General features: G+C 34.8%; 1 protein-coding gene across 30 annotated transcripts in view; it reads left to right on the top strand.

Annotated features, from left to right (window-relative positions):
• Positions 1-24,562, top strand: part of KCNMA1 (potassium calcium-activated channel subfamily M alpha 1) — a 452,424-nt gene that overhangs the window by 323,007 nt on the left and 104,855 nt on the right. For 16 of the 30 annotated variants that reach the window (XM_051619780.1, XM_051619772.1, XM_051619771.1 and 13 more), the window contains exons 15-17: positions 7,148-7,257; positions 13,631-13,699; positions 17,691-17,702. In XM_051619780.1, coding sequence (XP_051475740.1) covers positions 7,148-7,257; positions 13,631-13,699; positions 17,691-17,702 — 191 coding nt within the window. The remainder of the gene's footprint in view (positions 1-7,147; positions 7,258-13,630; positions 13,700-17,690; positions 17,703-24,562) is intronic. The other 14 variants (XM_051619774.1, XM_051619783.1, XM_051619775.1 and 11 more) reach the window with 1 other exon arrangement.

Raw genomic sequence — 24,562 nt, 5'->3', positions numbered from 1 at the left:
CTCTTCATACAAATTTTAAAAAACATTATTTCATAGAGAAAGAGATGTGGGAATAGTTGTCTGAAGCTGTAAAATTTTTATACCACTAAGGATACTTGCTAGCTTTGATTTAAGCAGACAATGGTATTGAGTGAAGAGGTAGTTGATAATTTATAATACTTAAGGAAATTAAATTATAAGACTTCAAATCTAAAAAGCTTCACTCTTTACTAGGAATGTATGAACTAAAAGTACTTCTCTGTCAGATTTTAATATCCGTATCTAAAGACATAATAAAACCAGACACAAAAAGCAACTTGGAAGGACTGAAAGGGCGTTCATTATAGGTTAACATGAGGAAATGTTTCAAATGTATTTATTTAAATGTACAACTTATTTTCAACTACAAATTTGGAATATTCTATATATACTTTCTTTTAATTCTTATATATGTTAGGGAAAAAAACACAAAAATGTGGTTTCTCTGTGTAGAAGAGAATTGTAAAACTAAATGTCAGGAATCCCTGAAAGCATTCTGAGCCTAGGGGGCGGCAGGAGTTAGAAACAACTTGGCAAGGGCTCAAGAAATTTGCCTCATAGAGGATGTTATTTTCTAGGCATTATTTTGTAAAACATTCCTCTACCTGGCCTTCTGGGCATCTTTGAATAGAAAATGTTATATGCATCATAGAAAGGAAATAGGTACCAATTTTCATGTTGTTTAGTCAACACTTTTTTTTTTTTTTTTATATAGAAACACTATTTTGAAAAGACCATTCAGAATTTCTGACCTGCATACATTTAAAGTACTGCACACTTGAACAAGCATGCTGAAAAAAAAAAAAAGTCAGTGATCTTGCTCTATTCTCATGGCCTTTGATAACAGAACTAAAACATTTAAGTGCTATTCTAGAGATATAATTAATAGAATTAACTCTTTCTTTTACTGTAATTTTTGTGAGTTTTTTTGTTATTCTGTTAGATAGGTTTGTTTGTCAAAGTAAATATATGTCTAAAATAATAATCACAGAGTGGTTTGGATTGGAAGGGACCTTAAGGATCATCTAGTTCCAACCCCCTTGCATGGGCAGGGACACCTCACAGTAGACCAGGTTGCTCAAAGCATCATCCAACTTGTCCTTGAACACTTCCAGGGATGGGGCATCCACAATCTCCCTGGGAAATCTGTTCCAGTGTCTCACTACCCTCACACCAAGTAATTTCTTCCTAATGTCTAACCTAAATCTACCCTCTTCCGGTTTAAAACCATAACCTTTTGTCCTATCACTATATGCCCTTGTAAAAATATCAAATGGATTATCATCTTCCAAACACTGGAAATCGTTCTCACAGACTTTGCCCTGTTTTGTGCTCTTTCCTTGGTGGTGATGAGTTGAGCTTATTCAATGATAGGGAGTAGAGTTTACAGCTGCTTTGACTGTGCTATAAAGGAATTTTCATTATGTCACTTCCTTAATGTTTACAATGATACCTCATTATCCTCTCCCTGTTTTTCCTTTCCAAAAAAAACCCTAAAAAACTCGAACATTAGTTCTCTGTCTTGATAGTAAGACTTAGACAGAAGATATTAGATAGCATTATCAGGTTCACATGCATTCAATCTCTTTCATGTAACTACATCAATACACTGAGAAGCAAATAAGATGGGTGAATTGGGGCTGCGGAGCTTCTGATAATTACACTGCCAGTGGATAGGACTGGGCTGGGTGTAGTAACGGTTTAGGTTTTTCTCTAATAATACTAGTGGTTGTGTTTGCAAGATAAACATAATTTTTTCCTCTTTCTGTCACCATGTCTCTGGGACATGACAGTATTATGTAAGTATATTTGCTGATAACAACATTGTATCTATATACAGATAGAGGAGAGCAGAGGAACATTGCAACTTAGAGATGAAAATTAGATTTTTCTCTTGGGATACACTATGTTATTTTCCAGCTATTCTTCATATAGGCTATTGAATCAGTGGGAAATTTGTTGTATGACTTTCCAGGAGACAGAAATGCAATATAACGTATTCAGGGGAAGATAATCACTTGCTTATACTAGTAGAGGGGAACTGGGGGCATACAGATTTAAGTCACTGTGGTGATATGGCACATTCTGTGTGAGGTCCAATGGTTACCTAAACTCTCTTTGGCTTTTCCCATGCCTGCCATTGGAATCACTTGAATTTTGTTGCTATTTATTAAAATTTCCTCTTGCATTTTTAACATCTCTGAAGAAAAAAAAATATTACTTCTTACTCTTTGTACCAACACAACATCCTGTGATAACATTTGGCTCTGATTTAACATTAAACTCAAAAGAAAATTCTATGCACTTAATAATTTATAGTGTGGTCACCAGTAGAACGTAATAAAAGACTCCTTGTTACCCCATCAACCCCCAATTGTACTGTTTTGTTATCTTTCTAGGATCTTGCATTTACTCATATGGCTGCAGTATCAACTTCAAGTATGTTAGTTATTTAACTTCAGGGATAAAAATAACACAGTGACCTGCAATGCCTTAGGATCATGCAGGAGAAGGTTTTTATAAATACCAATGCTCATTTTCTCTAAGGAAAGACATATAGAAGGGCCTTTTGTTGGTGCTTGATGATGCGCTTGACGTGTAATATTTGATGAGTAAAGAAGGAGGTCCAAATTAAAAAAAAGGGAAAAGAATTGTTCTTGATCAATTTTTTTGTCTTCATTCAACAGTTTCACTTTACGTGAGATCTGTGGATGTGTATGTATGAGGCTAAATGAAAATGGAAATAACATACAAGAAATGAGAAGAGTTAAAAGGTAGAATAAGTTATAACAGGAACCAATAATATAATTGGGTTTTATTGTGGGTTTTTTTTTTCCCCACAGTAAAGTGGTTCACTTACTGTGTTTTTATGTGTCATGCCTCTGGTGTTCTTGTGTTGTTCCTCACTGCAGCTTTTATGTGACATTTTATTATTTTCTAAATATTTGGAGGCATTAACTTCTGCTTTAATTACTCTGCCAACAAAGAGACAATCCCTCATCTCAAAGCAGTATTTCACTGCTTAATTATTAAGAATTTTGTTTCACTGAGACAGTATTTTCCAGTAAATAAAAAAATATTTTTTTCTGAAGATGGCATGCCTGATCCCTGGAAGTGTTCAAAGACAGGTTGGAGGGGACTTTGAGCAACCTGGTCTAGTGGAAGGTGTCCTTGCCTATGGCAGGAGGGTCAGAACTAGATGGTTTTTGAAAGTCTGTTTCAACACAAACCATTCTATGATTCTTTGATCTAAATTCCTAACTTCTCAGATTGTCAGTTATCCACAGAGGTAACGATGAGCAGGAGATAAAGCCTGGTGTCACTCTCTGATATCGGAACTAAACAAGCCATTTAGCTTCCTGGAACTCACAATACTTAATAGATTTATGTTTTCTGCTGGAATGTGCTTGTTCAGCCAACAAGCTAAACTTTACCATTGAAAACTTTTCACTGAAAGTAAGTCTATTCTTTTTGTCTCAACTGTATGAGTCCATATTGTGCAAAGGTAGAAAATACAAGTATCCAGATTCTGCTGTCAGGAGCTAAAATAGGATAGGCCAGTAATTTATCTTTATAACTCTAAAACTGAAACTGCGTTAGGTTTTTCTTTATTTTTCAAGTTAAAACAAAAGTTATTTTTGTCTTTTTAAGTACAGCAATATTTTCAGCTAGGCTTAAATCAAGGTATATATTTCAATAACCAGATAAATTATTTTCATTGTTTTACTGAATTACATCTTTGGTAACCTTGATTAGTAGAATCTTGAATCAAACTCACCCCAAATTCACTTCTCCATGCTTCTATAAAGTTCATGTAACATTTAACCATTCCCCATTGTTTTCAGCCAACTGACATGTGAAATGTATTTCATAAATGCATTTAGACAGTTTTTTCATCTTTATATTAACCATTAAATTTTGGCAACTTAATGTATAGATAAGTATGGGTAAGTAACAGATGAATATCAGTAAGTTCTGAGATGGAAAGGGCAACAATCACTCATGTTATGGTTAAGTATTTTAAAGGAAAATAAACACACATTATGAAGAATCAGATTTGTTGGGATATTCAGTTTTTGAGGTTAACTGCAGCAGCAGATATAAAATATCATCTCAAAGGCTTAAAATAGTCAAGTAAACACTGAATCATAAGTATTTTTTCTCACTTTAAGGATTTTTAAATTAGTACCTTACTGAAATGGATTGAAGGAGAAACTGTGTTCTTTTTTTGAACCTGACTCTATTAAAACTCAAACTGCAAGACTCAGGGAATTAGGAAGGCAATATCAAACACTGGAGGTTTTTAATAATTGTTTCATTTGTAGCAGACTAGCAGGTACTGCCTTCCAAAAAATACAAGGCAGGTGATCACCCCTCTTTTTGAAATCACAGGGAAAAAACATCATGGTTCAGGGGGAAAGAACTTACAAAGATCATCTTAGTCCATTTATCTTATAATAACATTTTTCAGCATCCTAAATATCAGCAGTACTTTAATTAATCAGCATTTCGTGCTATCCTAACAGAATGTATTTTAAACAATGCAATAATTTCATGAAGGTTAATTTAACTCTAACCAGTATCTGTGTAGCTTTTTCACTGCTTTGTGAATGAGAATGGGGTTTTTTCCTTTCTTTCTTGATCTTTGACTAAGAGTAAGCACTTAACTGTAGGTCTGATCTACAGTTCCTTCCTCCAAAGCAAAACCATCTGCCTAAGGTTAATGAACACAAGGGAAGAAAGTAGAAATGAGAGATATGGAATGTATTTATATATTTTTTTTTCCAACCCAGGTGGTGTCAATCTAAGAAAAATGCACAAAATAGGCCATATGTTACAATCATGTCCTTGCAATCGTTACTAATTTTTTTACCAAGCATGCACTTTATCTATTTTCTGTATATAAAGAGTTGCTGATCATCAACATTTGCAAGTTTCACATAAATAAAAAGGTTATAAAAAATGTTGTATGACCTCTCTGTGTGTGGTGGAGAATAACACAATGCAAATCCCTTTTAGCATCCCACTTGGTCTCTGAATGGTGAAACAACTTATATGGAAGAAATTTGTTTTGATTGTTTGTGGCCCACTTGTCCAGGAGTCTATGATTTGGAACATCTCCATATTGCAATTTATTCTTGCAGTTGTTTACTTCTTTAGAACTAAAGTAGCTGGTTACTTGGCAACCTATCATCAGGAGAAGAAAATGTAAATGAATAAATTAATTGTAATTTATATTTCACAGGTTTCTTAAAAAATTTCCAATCCTTCTGTTCTTTAGAACATTGTTTTGAAAAGTGCCTTTTGACTGGTTTAACCTGGGGAAAAGATTGGTGAATCCAATTTAGTACTCAGCCTGCAGAATGAAAATGCAAACATATAAAATACTACACAAGTCCTGTGAAAATAGCTGTGGGATTCAGATTTTTTCAGTGTTGCAAAAATTGTTTGTCCAAGAGAGATGTCACACCAACTTCCAGTGAAAGTAATATTATACTATGTAATAGTATTGTATAATATAAATGTAATAGTAATAATAAATCATTTATTAACAATATAATACATTTATTTAATAGCACATTATTATAACTTAATGATGATTTTGTCTGAAAATTGTCTTGATTTTTTCAAACTTGAATCATTATGTCAAATCACACTTGTTTCTTTCTGCTTTGTGCTGTTCGGACAATGAACCTAAGTATGTTAGAATTAATAGAGAATGTTTAAGTAGTTTAAATGAGCTGTGGATCAGCCTGTTACAGGGGAGAAGTGCTTTTAAGTTGTTAACAGTGTTTAAAAAGCTCAGTATTATGATGATTATAGCATTTCAGTACAAGCCATGTGTGGATGTGTTAAGAAAATGCTTCTTTACGTTAAAGAATTGGCGGAGTTGTAGCTCTTATATATGCTGCTAGGACACTGCCCTCCTGACATGTGCTTCTGCAACCATAGAGGCTTAGCTGTAATTCCCTTTCTGACAACTTTTAATGTGGCTGTTGCTTTATTTCATGGTAATAATATAATCCTGGTTTTGCTCACTGAGCTTCGTATGTATAACAGTACTGTATCCCTCACTGTTTTTGATTCTGACTATCTGTGAAATGCTAGTTTCACATGGAATTGGTTTTGCTGTCTCTTAAAAGTAAAGTTTCTTCTAACCTGATTTAGGCATTTTTTCACAGATTATCCTGATTAGTGGAAGACAAGAGGTCTGTATGATTTAAGCATAGAATAAATGACTAGGTTGATGCAGGCAAAGAAGATTACTATGATATGTACCTTAAAAAAGGAGTTTGAAAGATGCTGATGGGGAAGTAAGATAAAGAACTGTCTGGGAAAGCACTGTCTGTTGGTGGCTATTCATCGTTTAGTACATGGCAGTTACGCAGCCTGACATTTTTATTTGATAAATGAGTTAAGAGGGTAATAGAAAGCAAAATATACAGGACATTACCCTACAGAAACAGTTCTTTTGGTATTGTGGATGATGTTAGGTAATGATATGGTAGAGAAGAGAAACAAAAAGACAGACTCAAGGGCAGAAATGCACATCTCTGAACTTAGCAGTAAAGATTTTCTTCAGTTGTCCTGAAGTACTGATGACTCTTGAAGAAATTGTTTCAAAATATGCTTCTCATATTTCCTTGGTAGTTATAGAAGCAAAGATTTTTTTTTTTTATATATATAATTTAAAACATTATATCTTGCCTGCTGATCAAATACTACACAAGGTGAAAGTAATTGAAGCATTGTTATAGAGACAAATAACAATATAATGCAACCATTTCACTAGACAATTTTCATTTAAAAAATTGGGAAACTTTTTTCCTCAAGTTCTCTGCAACCTAATTTCACTTGATGCTGAATGTGCTTGCGAAGAACTGAGCGTATTATTTTTACAAAGGATACTTAATTTACTGACTACACGGACTCTCCTGTTTTGGCATTCCAGGAAATCATGTAAAAATAAGGAATATTAATTGTCATAAAAGATTATTAAATTATTTGTTAAAATCTGATTAATGTTTAAACAATTGTTTGTAAATTTAAATAAGGCTTTTTTGGGTGTTCTTTTTATATATATATATATATATACTCAGAACTTTGCATCTGTGTTTCTTTGTTTTAGATTGAGGAGGATACTTGGCAGAAATACTATCTTGAAGGAGTTGCAAACGAAATGTATACAGAATATCTGTCTAGTGCCTTTGTGGGTTTGTCCTTCCCTGCAGTTTGTGAGTAAGTAGAAACACATATTAATTACATAAGCATTTGCCTTCTCTCAAGTGAAATCTAAGGTTTCTGCAGGAAACCTTTTCACTCTGCTACAGTCCTGATGCTGCTACATCAGATGGGATCCAGTAAAATAAACGTTTAAGCAATCACTGCATGGAAGTATTCCAAGCATTGTAATGCCTGATTTCAGAAATGTTCTCAGTGTTGAACAAATTCATCAGCAAATTTGGTAATTTACTTCTAAGTGCTGTCCTGTTGTTTCTTCTAATGCTTTATTTTCTTTGAATAGGGGTTGTCAGTGTCAGTCTTGGATTATGTCCCATTCAAAGGAAAATATTTATTAATTGGAACAGATGTAGTCATATAAGCATTGTGGCATACAAAGCTCTGTGGAACTGATTGCAAACCACTTTTAACAAGTGAAACATGACATTTTAAAAAAATTCTATTCTGTAATAAGAAATGAGTATTTGAAGCATATAGCATATAACCATAGCATAAGCCATTCTACAACTTTATTTCTAGAGACTGCAAATCCTTGTATTTGTCCTAGAATGATTATGTGAATAAAAGATTTATGTGCATGGGGTTTCTATCTTAAATACTATGGCCACAAACATAGTCAGGATAGTACAGTCATATTTCCTCATCTGTTGACATTGTTCTTCATTAGAGCTGTACCAAAAGGTCACAAGACTGTGTACAGCTTTTGCTGGACACTGTTCAAATGCTTATAAAGAAACAGCCCCTTCTTTGAAGAGGTTGATGTCTAACTAGATAACATAGCAAAACTTCTGCAGACTCCATTCTTAGAGCAGGAAATAGAGAAAGAGATGTAATCTCTTATATAAAGGGGAATTATTTTGCTTTAACTCCTCTAACTTCTTCCACCTTTTCTGATAAATTTAAGTTATGGCATAAGAATGAGGGAGAAACAACTCTTAGACAAATATTAGCCAATTAAAAATCTGTGTTATTCTGACATATAGCTGACATATATTCTGACATAAAGTCTTCAATTTGCTAGTAAAATGAAGTGACTTGCAATCCATCCTTCCACTGTGTTAACTAGACTGTGACTAAGTTACTGAGAGAAAATATTTATTTCTTATAAGCAGAAAACTTTGTCTGGCTATCTTGAAATAGAAAACCTCCTAATATCTACTAGAAATGTCTTTTATATTCAATATGAATGGTAATTTGTGTACAATCATTAAAACAATCTCCATGCCAAACCATTGTCAAACATGATTGGGTTTTTATATGAGTTCTTAGAAACATGTGACTGAGACTGTACATAAAGCTGACATTCATTTAACTGCGTGGGTAGACTTGAGATAAAATATTAAAGAAAGAGCATTTCTTGAGATTTAGAGACATGTCTATACTTCGGAGCTCTCCTCAAGCATTTGATTATCTAGAGGCTTAATTAACTGTGTTTCCTAGTTTAGATGAAATAAAATTATTTGTCTCAGTTTTTCCAACAATTTAATAACTCTATTAAATTAAAATTAATTAAAGCACATTGAAAATTAAAATGTAGTGTTACATATTAATGAGTAGGTATTTTCATTACCTTAAGAATTCATTGTTCAATTTCCAGAAGAACTGAAGGACACTAAAAAATTTGCTGCGTTGGTTTGTGAAGGGGAAATAAAACCAGTGGACAGGCTTAGTGTGCTCAACTATCCACAAAAAATACAGACTTTGAGAACAGTTTTTGTAGCTTTTAAAATTCATGTAGTCAATGACATTTTAAAACTGTGGTACTAAATGAGATGTGCTGTTTCCTCAAAGTCTTGCTTGCTGGTCTAAGGATGTGATTCTTTTGGAAATAGGCTGCCATACAGTTTGGATAACAAACAAAGAGGGTATGGAAACATCTCTTTCAGTGGGATTGGGACACTCGATATAGCTGAAGAATTTCAAGCTTTTGATGTCAACACCAGGGTGAAGAATTAGATGGAAATAGAAGTTAATATCAGTTTGTACTGATGCAGGTTTTACTGATAACTCTGATTATATGTGTGTCTTCTGTGTGAACATACTCCCACCAATGTATTTTCAGTACATGAATGTATTCCATTCTGTGCCCTTGGATATTGTTGAATCCAGTGTGGATGATGCTAATTGAAGAGTAAACAAACCAAACTGTCACACACTAGCACAGAGTCTTCTAGTGGGCCTTCTAATATTTACTAATGCAAGGCTAACTTTCACCCACATTCTAGGCCCACCATTCTCCACCCAACATTTTTTCTACTGAGGCTAGCACATATATGGATTCACACTTGACCTAGAAGTGGAAACAGCATATAAAAGCTGACCACTTCTCTTAATTTATGTTAAATTTGGCACATTTGCTGTTGGTTCTATTTTTTAAGTCATTCAATCAAATGTCATCACCATGTTTTAATAAAATGCAAAATCAGAGAAATACCATTATCTCTGTACTTGTGCAGCATATTGTTGAGTGGTTTATAGCTATGGCTCATATTCCCACATCAGTCATGAAGTTTTTTGAATATTTTGTAACAGACCCGTTAGTGAGCTAATCACAAAAGTCACTGTCCTGACAAAGGAGAACTAAGTCAGGCAAGCATATGACACTTAGCACTTGTCTGTGCATTCTCTCTCAGCTCCACAACAGATTATTTATCTTATTGTTATATTAATTGAAGTAGCACCACTCTCTAGTTGGAGAGTGACTCCAACTTATGCCACTCTTTCACAAAGCAAGGACAGCATGAGCTACCTGTAAGTGTCAAGTTCTTGTGTCTATCTTTGGATCATTCACTTCAACTAGATTTTCTGTCTCAGAGGGTGAGGTAGATCTTAGGCACTTTTGAACACTTGAGACTGAAGCCACAACTAATACAACCAGTACAGTTTTCTGCCTCTCTGAAGCAGCAGTGCTGGGTCATTCCATGCCTGTTAAATTAAGAGCTTTTTCTTGAACCCAGAATTTCATTCAACATTGCAGATGCGTGTCAAACCGAAGGTCAGCTGAGGTAGCGGCCAAGCCACAACACAGTCTCTTTGGCTTATTAATTCAAAACTCTGTGTATGTGGCAACCATGTTTCTAGTTTGTGCCTAGAAAACTAGCAATATCCACTTTCATAAAGCAAGCATAGTTTCTTTGTGCTTAAAACCTTCAGTAGAGCTCTTACAGGAGTAATATCCTTACTTAGATCTTATTCCAACATATCAGCTATGAGTAGGTGCCAGAAAAAACAGTGGAATTATAAGGTTTTTTACCAGTACAAGAGCACACAAAAGTAATGAAAAACAAATATTTGTGTGGATCGGAGTAGGATATCTTCCACAACATTTCACAACACCTCATTGCATTTCAAGTCAGGAACCATCTTGTAAACCAAGATAATATTTGATGTAGAAAATACAGAGAGAAATCAATGTAGTGTTCTGTATTGACATTTCTTACATTCAAAGTTTTCATAACAGACTTACAGGTCAGCAACCAAAAACTGTTAAAATACTCAGCTCACGTTCTCACTACCATCTTAGTAATGGTAATGGTATCCACTGCTGTGAGCAGCAGATTTATTTGCTCATCTGCTCTTGGTCTTATCAGTGGCCACTGACTGGAACTGGTACCAGTCATTAATTTGTATGAAGTGCTTCTGTGTGTATATTTGTGTATATAGAGTAATGTATGTCATTATGAGTGATGTATGTCATATTATCAGGAGTGACACAAGTCAGTTTACACACTCTAATTATTACAGTGTTTATACAGTGACTTATTAGAAAAGAACCTGATCTTTATCAAGACCCACCCATATTCTCTAGATGCTTTTGTATTAAAATGTATACTTGGTATTCTGTACTCGTTCTGCATGTCTACTTTTCCTGCTACTATTAATTCCACATTATCCTAGTAGAGTTCTTTCCCCCCCTTCTTTCCTCCCTTCACTTTTCCCCCTACACTTTTCCCCCTACATTCTCCCCCCTACTTTCCCCCCTGCTTTTCTCCTTTTCACCTTTTCTTCCCCTCAATCAAGAATTCAGTAGCAATCATGGTTTTGTCTGCCCATTTCTGGTATTGGCTGGAGTTCTTGGAACAGAGTAAGACTTTTAATTGACTGAAAAAAAAAAATATGTTAAATGAATCTTGCCCCTATCTATGGAGTGGTGTCCCTCAGGGGTCAGTACTGGGACCAGTGCTGTTTAACATCTTTGTTGGAGATGTGGACAGTGGGATTGAGTGTATCCTCAGCAAGTTTGCTGATGATACCAAGATGAGTGGTGTGGTTGACACCCAAGAGGGAAGGGAGAGCATCCAGAGGGACCCTGACAGGCTGGAGAGGTGGGCCACTGCCAACCTCATGAAGTTCAACAAGGCCAAGTACAAGGTCCTGCACTTGGGTCAGGGCAACCCCAGGCATAAATACAGGCTGGGGAAAGAACGGCTGGAGAGCAGTGCTGAGGAGAACTTCGGGGTGGTAGTTGATGGGAAGCTTGACATGAGCTGCCAGTGTGCGCTGGAGCCCGGAGAGCAACTGCATCCTGGGCTGCATCAAAAGAAGTGTGGCCAGCAGGGCCAATGAGGGGATTCTGCCCCTCTGCTCTGCTCTGGTGAGACCCCACCTGGAATATTGTGTACAGGTCTGGAGCCCTCAGCACAGGAAAGATATAGACCTGTTGGAGAAGGTCCAGAGAAGGTCCATGAAGATGATCAAAGGGCTGGAGGACCCCTGCTATGAAGACAGGCTGTTCATCCTAAAGAAGAGAAGGCTTTGGGGAGACCTTATAGCAGCCTTCCAGTACTTGAAAGGGGCCTACAGGAAAGCTGGGGAGGGGCTTTTCATCAGAGAAGATAGTGATAGGACAAGGAGTAATGGTTTTAAACTGAGAGAGGGGAGATTTAGGAAGAAATTCTTCACTAGAAGGGTTGTGAGGAACTGGAATGGGTTACCTAGGAGGTTGTTGATGCTCCATCCCTGGAGGTTTTTAAGGCCAGGTTGGATGAGGTTTTGTGCAGCCTGGTCTAGTGGTAGGGTTCCCTGCTCATGGCAGGGGGTTTGGAACTTGATGATCTTTAAAGTCCCTTCCAACCTTAATGATTCTATGATTCTATCTATCTTTCTGTGTTACTTCTCAATAATGAGACGTCACCTGCATCCCCAAACAAGGAGACTACACAGATACTTCTAGAATCCTTTAAAAGGATAATTTTTAGATAAAAATATGTTCAAGTATTACATTGCAAAAGTTAAACACTGCAAAGTAATTATATTGCACATATCCTTATGTGATATGTGGCACATTGCTTCCGCATTCTCATGCATCCATGCTCATATGTAATGATTCTCTTATCCTGAAGAAATAGCAGAAATTAACTGTTCATAGTGATTTCTGGGGCTTACTACAGAAAAGGAATATTATCAGTTTAGCAGCCAATTCCTTGTTTTCTGCAAGTATGTGACTGATGCAAAGTATGCATAATGTTGCTTAGATTTGCCTCAACAACATAAATATTCTCAAAAATATATGCAAAAATTCTAATAATACTAAAGTAAGGAAATTTGTGCAGAAGCACTAAGCACTGGAAATGTTAGTGCACGGTACAGAAGATGGCAGACATCTAATTGAAAAGTGACTCCTAGCATAGTTTGTGACAAATGTACAGAACAGAAAGCAAGAAGCATTGAATTTGCATGCAGTTCAGTGACAAAATTAGAAAATGTTTTCTAGTTATTTTATATATAAAAAACCAACAACTTGGTTTCTTTGTTTATCAGACGGCCTACTAGCTGTAAGCAAACGGTAGTGTGCTAACAGTTCTGCAAGTCTATGAATATGACCCTTGAATTGTTCTAATAAATAGCCACTTGTACAGACATTTATAACTGAAAAAATGTGTATTATAGTATCAGAATGTAGTTCCCATATATTGTTTAGAAATTGCTTCCAGCCACGCTGTTCCTCTATAACAGTAATTGGCAAATACTGACTCATTAATAGTGTACTCTCCTTATATATTTTCTCAGGAATGCACACTACAATCAACATTCCAGCAGATTTGAAAAATTTGCTCAAAACACCCACAGCTGCAGCCAAATTAAATTTTATGTTGTGTATTTTAACCTTTTTATTATTGCTTAAGTAGACTTAGTAACGTAGTATTGTTGCTTGTGCTGCTGTTCTCAATTTGTCAGTCTCTTTAGGAAAATATGTTTCATTATCATCGAAATAGAAAAACCTTAATACAAGTTTTGTATATACCTAACTGAAAAAAAATGGAGATTATCTTAGTGTTATTTCTTAAAGAAAATACATACATTGTAGCCATCTGTGCGTATGTGATGTTGGTTCTGAAGGACTGACTCTTGGCCTCTTCTCTTCCTGCAGACTGGTGTTTGCGAAACTAAAGCTCTTAATGATAGCCATAGAATACAAGTCGGAGAAACGAGAAAGCAGGTAAGTCCAATGCCTACAGATTTTAAGTTCTAGAATGCACTGTCAAGAATTTGCCTGCTTCTTTTTCTTGAATAAACATAGCTATTCTTACATTTTTGAAACATTTCATAGTCTAATTAGCATGCCATCACATTACACCATTTCACATAGCACTGAAAGGCTTTTACTTGTGACATGTTCTTCCCTAAAATTAATTTTAGTGAGAATGTTTAGTAGAAGATGACAGTGAGACATATGTCCCGTCTCCAGAGGTGCAATTAACTTTTACTTGAACAAACCTCACAAAGTTTTTGTTCATAGTTTCAATTGGAGGTCCAACTTATTTTTTCTGAAGATGGAAAAGTGGAAAATAGATGTCATAACAAAAGTCATTATGACTATGTGTATTTTCAAAATAATAATTACATTTAAATAAATTTGGAAGAACCAATTCAGACAGGATACGGAATAAACATAGTATTTATGTGTGTCTGTTCTGACAGACCTTACATATATGGATAACATCATGAAGCAGGAAAATATTAATTTAGCCTTGAAATTACCAACTGGCTGCTGGCTGACTCCTTTCCTCAACCACCAAAAAAAAAATAAAAATAAAAATTATTAGTGCAGCCTCACAGAGAGGAAAATAAATGTTTCATGTGGGGTTTTTGTACAAAAATTCATAAAATCTGAGTGAACATTGGAGTCAATCTTCTGTCAACTTGCCCATTAGTACTTTACACAACATTCATTTTTGTGTAACAAAAATGTTATAAATGTGCTCTGCAATATTTAGAAAGGCATATAATAAAAATATGACAATACTGACTCTGAGCTCAATGTCATTTTCCTCTGTCAAAACTAATATTCTTTTCTACTGTAGTAAATCTGGAGTGAAACATATTAGTTCATCTTATTTTTGGCCACTGTTTGCCTAAAACTTTTGACTGCAATTGTTTCTCCTCACAGCAGAACCGATTCTGTCATCTGAACTCATGCTGCAATTTCTGAGGTTTTGAAAGTTTATTCTAATGTTTATTATTATATGTTGTCATTTTTCTTCTTGAAAATAGCTATAAAAGCTACATGGGACATTTGATATGGAAAATACAATGTTACAACTGCTTATAAGAGTATTTCCATGTCCTTTAGTTGGTTTTGCTTAATTTTTTCCTATGTTATAAAGTGGTGTGTGAAGTGGTGTAAGTGCTATTGGGTATTATTTTTGTCCGCACTATATTAAGAAATCCTTTTTAGGAATATCATTTTTTTTTTTTAATATTTCCAGCTCTCATGGACTCTTAAAGGGCTTTTCCGTTGAATGATCCCATTCTGCATTAGCTAATGTAAAGCAAAATATTTATTACTCTTTTGTTTCTTAACAGTTTAATCTCTTCCTAGAAAAAAAATATAAAATGATAGTGGCAGCAGTGGAACTGTTTACCAGATTTTGTGTTTCCAGTATTAGAGAATTTTTGGTTTCTATTGGGTCTTCTAAGAATTATTGCCCAACTTTAGATTGTCAGTACTTCAGTTGTCATTTACTTGCCTAAGTGCTAATATTACAGTGTTTTTCAGTAGTAACAGATAATTCATGACTTCCATATAATTCTTCACACTAACTTCAGTGAGAGTTGGATTCTTAATCCCAAGGTGATGCAGAGGATCCCACAAAAAATAACACAATGTGATAGTATCATGTATTCCTTCTTACTTAAATCCACACAGGTTCACCACTAAATAATTTGGTAGGAAAAACATTACAGAAAACATTAATAACAAAGGAGTGCTAACAGCTGCATAACCCTGATCTATAGTCATATCTGCTGACTTTATTTCTCAGTGATAATTTTACAGTCACTGTTCAGTGCATCACAGAGCTACCTGCAGCATATATTCACTGTTCTATTGTTGTTATGCTCTTCAGCCCAAATATGCCAAGTACATATTTGTAGTTATCTGAACTGAAGCCTTTTACTTTAAGCAGAAAGGTAATGGAAAAAAGCTTCATTTTCTCTCTTATTTGGTTACACTTCCCTTTCCTTGCATCTTATTAATTGAAAAGATGGGGAATTAAGATGAAAATGAGAATAACATGGTTTACAAGTGAAAGCTGTATTTGAATAAGATAAATTTGTCATTTGCCAATTCTCTTTGTTGAGTTGACTTTGGAAATATTTGCTGCATATCTTAAATTCTTCAGTGGTGATTTTTCATAAAGTTACAGAGAGAACTGATTTATGGTACCCTTTTAGCTGTCACTTTTTTATGAAAGTGACTAAGTAGATCTATGCTGATTTATTTTTTCTTGTAGTTTAGATTAATATTTTTTAAAATTAAGGAGAGTTTTTACAGAGTTTAAAATTTAGAGCAACAATGATAAATACAAATACAAATTTAGAATACTATCTTGGTGGCAGCCTTTTATTAAGAGATAGTATTTCCTGCCATAGAGGAAATTTTCAAAACATTCTTTTGATCTAAGGGATGAGAAGATCTTACTCCTGTAAGTTACTAGTCATAATAGAATATCTATGTAAGTAAATTATATTTCTAAGTTTTTACTTACACCAGGAGTTCCTTTTAAGATTAGTTTCAACTGCCTTCATCACTTTGCTCTCAGAGCTATGGCAATACAAAATTAATTCAGAAGTGTGTGCTGCTCTCAAAAGTGGTAATGTGAGGGCATTCTAGTTTTCTCAATCTCCTCTCTAAATTTTCACCTCAGTGTAAGGGATAAATCTTAGTACCATTTTAAGTCAATGGCACAGTTTACATTGACTTTGTTAATGTCTTCATTACATGTAGAATGACATAAATACTCACCTATGCACTTCTGTTCCCCAGGCAGTCTCCTAAATGCTATTTTTCTAAACCTTTCTGATTACAGCCAAATTCAGTTAACTCTACCATAGGGAATTTGAGATCAATGGTAATTATAAATCATCAGAACTCTCTCCAAGCTAATATTAATGTATAAGGTAACAGTAGCTGACTTTGCAGTGAGATTTATTCTCCTTTATTCCTGGCTTCTAATGAAGTTGCACAAAATAGTAAGCACACCTTTATAACAAGTTATTACAGCACTACATGATTAATTATAAACAATTTATCATTTTACAAGATTTCTTAAAAGCAGAGTGTTAAAGTTTTCAAGCCTAACTATAGGTAATATAGTAATAGATATGATAAATACAAACTTGTTTTCATATAGTGGGTAAAGTATCTGTATGTGTCTCTTTTTGGGCAACTGATTCTTATCAGCTTATCTTAAAGATTAATTATAATGGCCATTATTAGATTTTTTTTTTCCTTTTACATATTTAATAATTTTTACATTACTGCTCAGTTTTCAAAGAAACCTCTGAGTTTACAAAATATGACTGAATTTATTGGTTTTCAGACCAGTTGCTAAGGTCTGCACTTCAGCAGTTCCAGGTCCCAATATGAGTTAGCCTTTCCTTCATCTCTAATTAGTATCTCAAAATATTATAATTAGTTATTAAGAGCAAGAAGAACTTATTAAATAAGTTTTTGTGTCCCCGATGCAAGCCAAATACTTTCGCTTAAAAAATGGTCTTTGTTAGTTCATTTGTAGAGAGGTTTTATTTCTTCTGTAGAAAATATGCTGAAGGAACATGGAGAACATCAACCTGACGCAAGCAGAGCTTGCTGAATAGATAGCAGAAATATCAGTTCAAAATGCAGACATTCAAACTTCTCATCTGATATCCCTTTTAGAGATATTATTGCCTTCCTTTTTCCCTTATTTTTTTTTCTTTTTCCACATGAGTGAGCAAGAAGGAAAGCCTAACCGGGATTCTTCCTTCCTGCATCCCGTATTTACTCCTCTTGTTAAATTTTCTTTGTCTATCCATGTATTTGTTCTCATTCTCAGCAGAAAAACCTTTAAGCCTTGAAGAGAAAGGGTTTTTTTGCTTTTGCTTTGGTGTCAGTTGATTTCTTATCAAAGTGTTTTGATTTGAAATTTTCTTCTTGTCGTTTGCAGAAGCCGAAAGCGGTATGCCCTCTTCGTTACCTTTCCTTCCAACCTCAATCCTACCTCCACTCCTTCTAACTTCAGGACTAATTCCTTGCCAAGAACCCAGGAAGATAACATCTTTGTCTATCTTTCTCTGTATATACACACACACACATATATACATATATATATATTTATCTGTCTATGTGTGTGTGTATATATATATATCTATATCTGTGTGTATATTTATATATGAGCCCCCAGTCTCAAAGAGGAGAGAGAATAGCATTTTGGCTCTCCATTGGTTCTTGTGACTCATGCACTAACTTCTTTGCAGGAAGTACAAAATAAAAACAGAATAAGTTTTTCAGGCGCTTTTTTTCCCCCTGTGGAGTCATTGGTGTAACAGATTATTGCAACTGAGAAGCAGACTTGACTGTTAAAATCTCCCCTCCTCTTTCTTCATTTGTACTATATTGTGATTATGTCCATTTCGTCTTTACCAGCCCTTGTGCTGCCATAGTGTCTCCATCTTCACACCCTCATTGATGTTCTTCTTTCCCCAGAGTCTTCCTTCAGAACACGTCTTACAGTACACCAGTTCATGTTCTCTTGTAGTCTCACCTTCCATTAAGAACAACAAAATACCTGATTCTTTGCATTGCTGATCCTGTTTTGAGCCCAATTATTCATAATACAGTACTCATTAAAGCTATTGTACTGTTCCAGTGAAAGTGTCATGGGTAGTTTTCATTTTAATGACATTTATTAAACTCATTTATGAAGATGTTACTGAATATATTTGTTTCTCACTTTTTTCTTTGGGATGGCATGTTATGCATTTTCTTTCAGTATACCATGCTGTGTGCCCCTCTCTGGACTACATTCTATCTTTCTGCTCTTGGTTTGGATGAAGTAAACAAAGCATGCTCTTCCATATCCTCTCCTGTCCTCATCTCTCTTCCCCCTCCCAGCTTTGTTTTTTGTTTGCTTATGGCAATCTGTTTGACTGTTAGTGGTTCTCTTTGGAGACCCATTCTCATTATCCAGACATTTCAATTTCCTTCTACATCATGCTCTCCTAACTTAAATTTCCACGTCTGTTCTGTTGTTTGTGTTGTATGTCTTATATTTATTTAATTTTTTAGTCTCATTCTCCTGTGATTTCTGAAGTAGATGTGTAGAAAGAGAGGTGGCTTCCTGTCAGTTTGGCATTATTGATATGATCCAACTGCAGAGAAGTTACTGCAACACTTAGCATCTTCAAGGATCTGCAGTTGTTGCACCTCTACTTCGCTTCTTGCTTTTAAGTATATATTATCTTGTGGTGAAGGCATGTTACCGCTGGCATGATGAGCAATATGAAGAAGTGTTGTACCAAGTGAAGTTGCTTGCTCCCAGAATAAAGTATACATACTGCTTCATTGTACTGATAATCACATTTGGAACCAGAAGGAAAAATTTAATTGTTTCAAACTGTATTGAATTCACTAGCACCATTGAACCAGTTTGGACAATGCCTCCATAAAATACCTTATGCACCTCCTGTAGACCATGACTTAGTGGTTGCTATTATAAAGAACTTAACTCCTGGGAGCAACCTTTTATATGCTTTTAGTAATTAAGCTTTAATATACTGCAGCATGTAATGTGCACTGTGTCTTTTGCCTTGTATTCTTTTTAGTGTCTTACTGGAATTTTCTGTGTAGAGCAATATGGATCTGAATTAATGTAAATGATAGAGCCCAGAAGAAAGAAGCAATGCTTATGAGTAACAATTTGTGTGAAGCTGATATGCACACAATTCCTACTGTGGGATTTGTGCACCTATGCTCACACTCAATTTCAAAACATAACCTGGAACAAAAAATCTTGTCTCAAACTAATTTTGGAATTCCAGCTCTATAGATGTGTAAAGGACATGGCATATTTTAAACGGCCATTATTCTAATACTGGTGCATTTCATCTGGGCATAGCACAAAACAATGAAGTATAATAGCTAGGTTTATTTAAAAATGTGGTAGCTATAGTCAGTAATACCACATAGGCTTGTTTTAGATAATGTTTTAGTAGTAATTAAACAATATTATATCTTCCTGATTACTAGATTATAATGCTACTTTCAGTCACATGGGGAATGGTACAGTACATCACCACCAGGTTTAAAGCACAGTTGCTACAGCCTTTGTCATTTATTTAGTGAAAATTTTGCCTTTTGTCTCATTTAATTCAGCAATTGATCTCTTTTTTTATTATTTTTTTTTTTTAGACAAGGATGATGACAGTTACAAGGGTAGCCATAAATCTGAAAAAAAAAGAGAGTATTACTGATCAGACAAGTTTGCTTGATGCAGGGATGAACTGTTTAGTTGGTCACAGATAGTGGGATTCATCTGACCTAACTTTATAAATCCAAATGTTAAATGTCTGTTCTCCTTTTAGTAATCCAGACTTAGTTCTTGATTGCAAGGAAAGAGAGAGAGAGTTCCTGAAAGCAGTTTCCATCCTAAAAAAGATGAGATTAATCCCACCTTTGGTGCTGTCTAAAATGTAACCTTGAAAGTAAGAACAAACAAGAATAGTACATAACTGAAGCTGCTGACAAGGAAAATTCTTAAAAGAACTATTCTAGTGTACATCTTTACAGACTCGCCTTATCCACATCTTCCAGTGCACATCTTCTTCATATAGTGCTGCTAAGATATTTTTACCCTTGCCCATTTTCTGTGCTGTGCTTTCTGGGTATCTGCACATGCCTTCTGTCAGCTCAGTTTTAGGACCTTTACTGTACCTCTTCCGTTTTAATAAGATCCTTCAATTTTATTTTTTTTTTTCTTCTCAAAGACTGACAAACAAATCTGAAAGTAATCAACTGTACAAATGCTATGTCTAGATTAAAAGTTCAAAGTTATGTCCAGTTTACAGCTTCAGCAGTAATGGAAGCCTACTTGGTTTCAAGCTGTGCAAAGCAAATTGCTACTTATCCATGCCACTTAGCAAGTGGCCTACCAGTAAATATATAAAGTGTAAAGATGGTTCAGACTCTAAAGCTGATTGATTGTTTTTCTCCATATGGTTCACAAAGAAGATAGCTGAATATTATAACAAGCTACATGAAGTAATTTTCATCTTTTAGTGAAATTTTTGTATACTAAACATTTATCAGAAATAATGTTTTATACATTCTTGTAACATAAAAAAAAAAAAGTAACTTATCAAACTTTGTAAAGATACAACCCAAGAAACTGAACTTGAATCTAACATGTATGATATTTGAAAGAAGGCTACAAGTAAAAATCACCCAACAGCAGAAATGAGTAAAAAAAAAAATAGTTCGAGAAAATTAGTCCTGCCCCAAAGTGTCAGTTCACAAATTATTCTAATTTTATGCCTCCAGCTGTCAGGTTGCCCATCAGATATCTTAACATTCAGCAAAACATTGAAGAAGCTAATCAAAACCTTAGCTCACTTTGAATGCTTTAAGAGGAGACATCATATGGTATTCTTTATCTAGGTCACAATATTGTTGTATTGTGCAGCCAGTCATCTATGCACTGCCAAAATGGTATTGATCAATGCTTATGTTCTGGTGTAGTTTCGGTTCAGTAAGAATGGATGAACAGATATTTACATGTATCTGTATTATACTGAAGGTAGCATGTATACTTAAAACATCAGAAAGATATAATGCGAAAAAATAGTAAATTGTTCAAAATTAACACATTGTCGGAGTTAGTAACAGCTATCTGTTCTTTGCTGACATATGAAAAATCATATCTTAACTTTTCATCAAACAATCTATGTAGAGAGGTCAGTGTTTGCCTAGAGTTTTTCAGACGATATTTGAATATTTCATTTTTTTTTAACTGTGCATCTCAAGTGTGCAGTAATTCCCATTTGTGTTTCACCTGCTTATATTTCAATCAGTCTAGGAACTCTGTTTTAACTGAGTAGATACTGTTGTTCTTGATTCTTTTCTGAGATTTAGGTGTTCAGTGTCAGGTTGGATGGGGCTTTGAGCAATCTGTTCTAGTGAAAAATATCTCTGACCATGATGAGGGGGTTGGAACTAAGTGATCTTTGCAGGTCCGTTCTAAGCCAGACCATTCTGTGATTCCTGAGAGTACAATGGAATTCAAGGGTGATTTCTACATTTTCATTCCTCTTAGATGCCTCACCTTGCATCTAGCCACCAAACGAATCTTGTTTAGCAAAGATTTTTTGCTAGACATCAGATAAGTAGAAAGCAGCTTTACATATTCTGTTCCACAAATGGCTTGCAAATTGTTGTATTATCACAGAGTAATGAACTGGTTTCTTCAAAGTTCATGCCAGGGAAGTGCAATAAATTCCAGTTAAGCACATTAAATCATATTTAACTTACACATATTCAGTCTACATGGCTGCAGTTGCCATGTATTCCAAGTGTTCATGTGTGAAAGAGGAAGCAAGACAAAGGATAATATTTATTTTTTTGCAGGGACATATGACCCCTGCCATGAAATTGATTTTTGGAACTGGATTTGTAAAGGAAGTCATGACTACAGTTTTGTGATCTTGCTATTGCTTGATTTGTTTCTGAGGTAACGAAAACCAGAAATGTTCTAAGATAATAAAATTTTACTAGCATCTTAAAGGCTTTTAAATTATTTGGCGTTCTGTGCCTGATGTCATGAGCTGACTTAGGAGAATAAAAAAATCAAAGTATATTTTATGATGAAAACATATATTTGAAAAAATCAGAGATGGCATTTTTTCCAATGTGTAGCACAGAATGCATATGGATTAGTTATACATATAGCTATTAAATATAGTATGTTTCTGTCCTCTTTTTTTTTTCCCTACATCTCCTGTATTTGCAAAATTCACCAGCCTTGGAGATACACAAAAATGAGAATTAGCTGAAGCTTTCTCTCTTAGAACTCCAGTTTGTTTTTGTCATGTACTTATCTTCTCAACTGTGGGGATATATATGCATATTTTCATAACCTGCTTAAACAGATATATGCGTCTCTAAATAACTGATGGCTGCATTCTTCTTGGTATGCTCATAAGACTGTTTCATTTTTCTCTGTCCTCTTTGTTCCCTCTGTTCTATTATTTTAATTCAAAACATTTCCCTTGTTGTACATATTAGTGTTAGTGCTTGTCAAAGCATAACTTAAGTGAATGACACTGCAGGTCTCATAAGAAATAATTAAATTGCTTCTTTAATAAGCAGCATATTTAATAAATCCATACAGAATCAGTAGAAATTGCTTGTGATTTTGCTCTGCTTCTATATTAGTTTGTATATAACCCAAAGCTTTATGAGCCTTTGCTGTAACTCTTTACCAATAGCAGTGATGGGGCAATTTTTTTTTTTTTTATTCCCAATAGAAGATTTTGCTGCTGGATCATACTGCATTAACTGCAATCACATCTATATTTTGTGGCTATAAATACATTGTATTTGTGAAAATAAGTATGTGTGAATGAAGCATAAGGTCTGAGAAAAATAAAGCCTATACGCTGACCCTTCTGAATTGATTTAATGTGTCTCAGAAAATCTTGAGATACAAAATAATACTCACAATATATTACATCCTAAATGAAGCCATTCACTTCTAATTTAATATTATGTTCACTGCTTCTTAAAATAACTTCTTCATTTGCTTATTAATTTGTCAAAGTTAAGTTCTGTGGTGAGAGGGAATGAACATTTACATGTCTAGTGGTTGCCTCAGCTTGCGGTTTGTTGTTGAGCTTTTGGTAGGGCTTTTTTCCTGTTTTGGTATGGTTTAGCTCTCTCCAAGATGAGGGAAAGAAAAAAGGGTGGGTCTATGTAATGAAATGTGTTAATCTGTTTTCACTGAAAAGCTATAATACTTCCATGATTAGGGGCAAAGAACAAGGAAAGGGCAAAGAAAAAGTATTTTTCTGACACACCAGTGCCCATTTGTACCTAAGAAAAATAGACAACCCTAACCATATCACAAGTCTTTGCATATTTTAGAAAGAACAGTAGAAATAAATGAGACTAGCATCTGTAGAAGATTTTTGAGTTTCACATCTAAATTCTCAGTATAATGACAGATTAAGGATTAACAATGGGGAAAAGGAGAGAGGGAGACTGAAATAGAGATGCAGTTACGGACACAGTTTTGGCAGAATGACTTTTGAGAGTTAATGGAAGACAGATTCTCTCCTGGATCTTGAGAACTGACTCATGTAGGCTCAAGTGGCTTAAAACAGCCATTCTCAACTTTTTTCTGTGAGTGTACTGGTAGCATGTGTGTCTTGCCTCCCTTAGTACTGGCCTGTTAAGTAAGGTATCTCTGTAACAGCTAATAAGTGCTGTGTTGGCTCAAGTAACAAAAGTCTGTGCAGGGAATCTAAATTTTCCAACCTCTTTGTTGCTTGAGTGACTGGTTTCATATGAAAAATTTCTGTATAGTTTAGGGTTTTTTCCTCTTTGTTTTGTTCCATTTAAAAACAGGTGAAATTGTATCTGTGTGAGAGTGAGCTAACAATTTAAACCAAACCTCTTCTAGATTACCTCTGATTAGTTTTGTATTATCTTGGGAACCAGAGGCTGGGCTTTTGGAAATGTTTAGCATTCTTATTTGCAGCAAATGTCCCTAGAAGGTGTATGTGGAGCTATATGATGCTAAATATTGGCAAACAATGCCCTGTAGGCATCCCAAATTAATAGCTACTGTATCTCATAGTGACTCTTATCTGTAAAGAGGGTCTGTAATACTAATATATAATAATCTCTCATCTCTAAAATGGGATAATACTGTATCTTCATTTTTATTGTAAAATAAATTATGTATTTGTGAATCTTTTGCATGCTATAGCAATGAACACTGCAGAAAAACACATAAGAAAAATATGATGCTGATTTTAAGGAAAG

This window comes from Apus apus, chromosome 4, assembly GCF_020740795.1.
Source record: "Apus apus isolate bApuApu2 chromosome 4, bApuApu2.pri.cur, whole genome shotgun sequence".
Lineage (NCBI taxonomy): Eukaryota > Metazoa > Chordata > Aves > Apodiformes > Apodidae > Apus > Apus apus.
The sequence above is the reverse complement of the archived record's forward strand: the minus strand, read 5'-3'. Positions and strand labels throughout refer to the sequence as shown.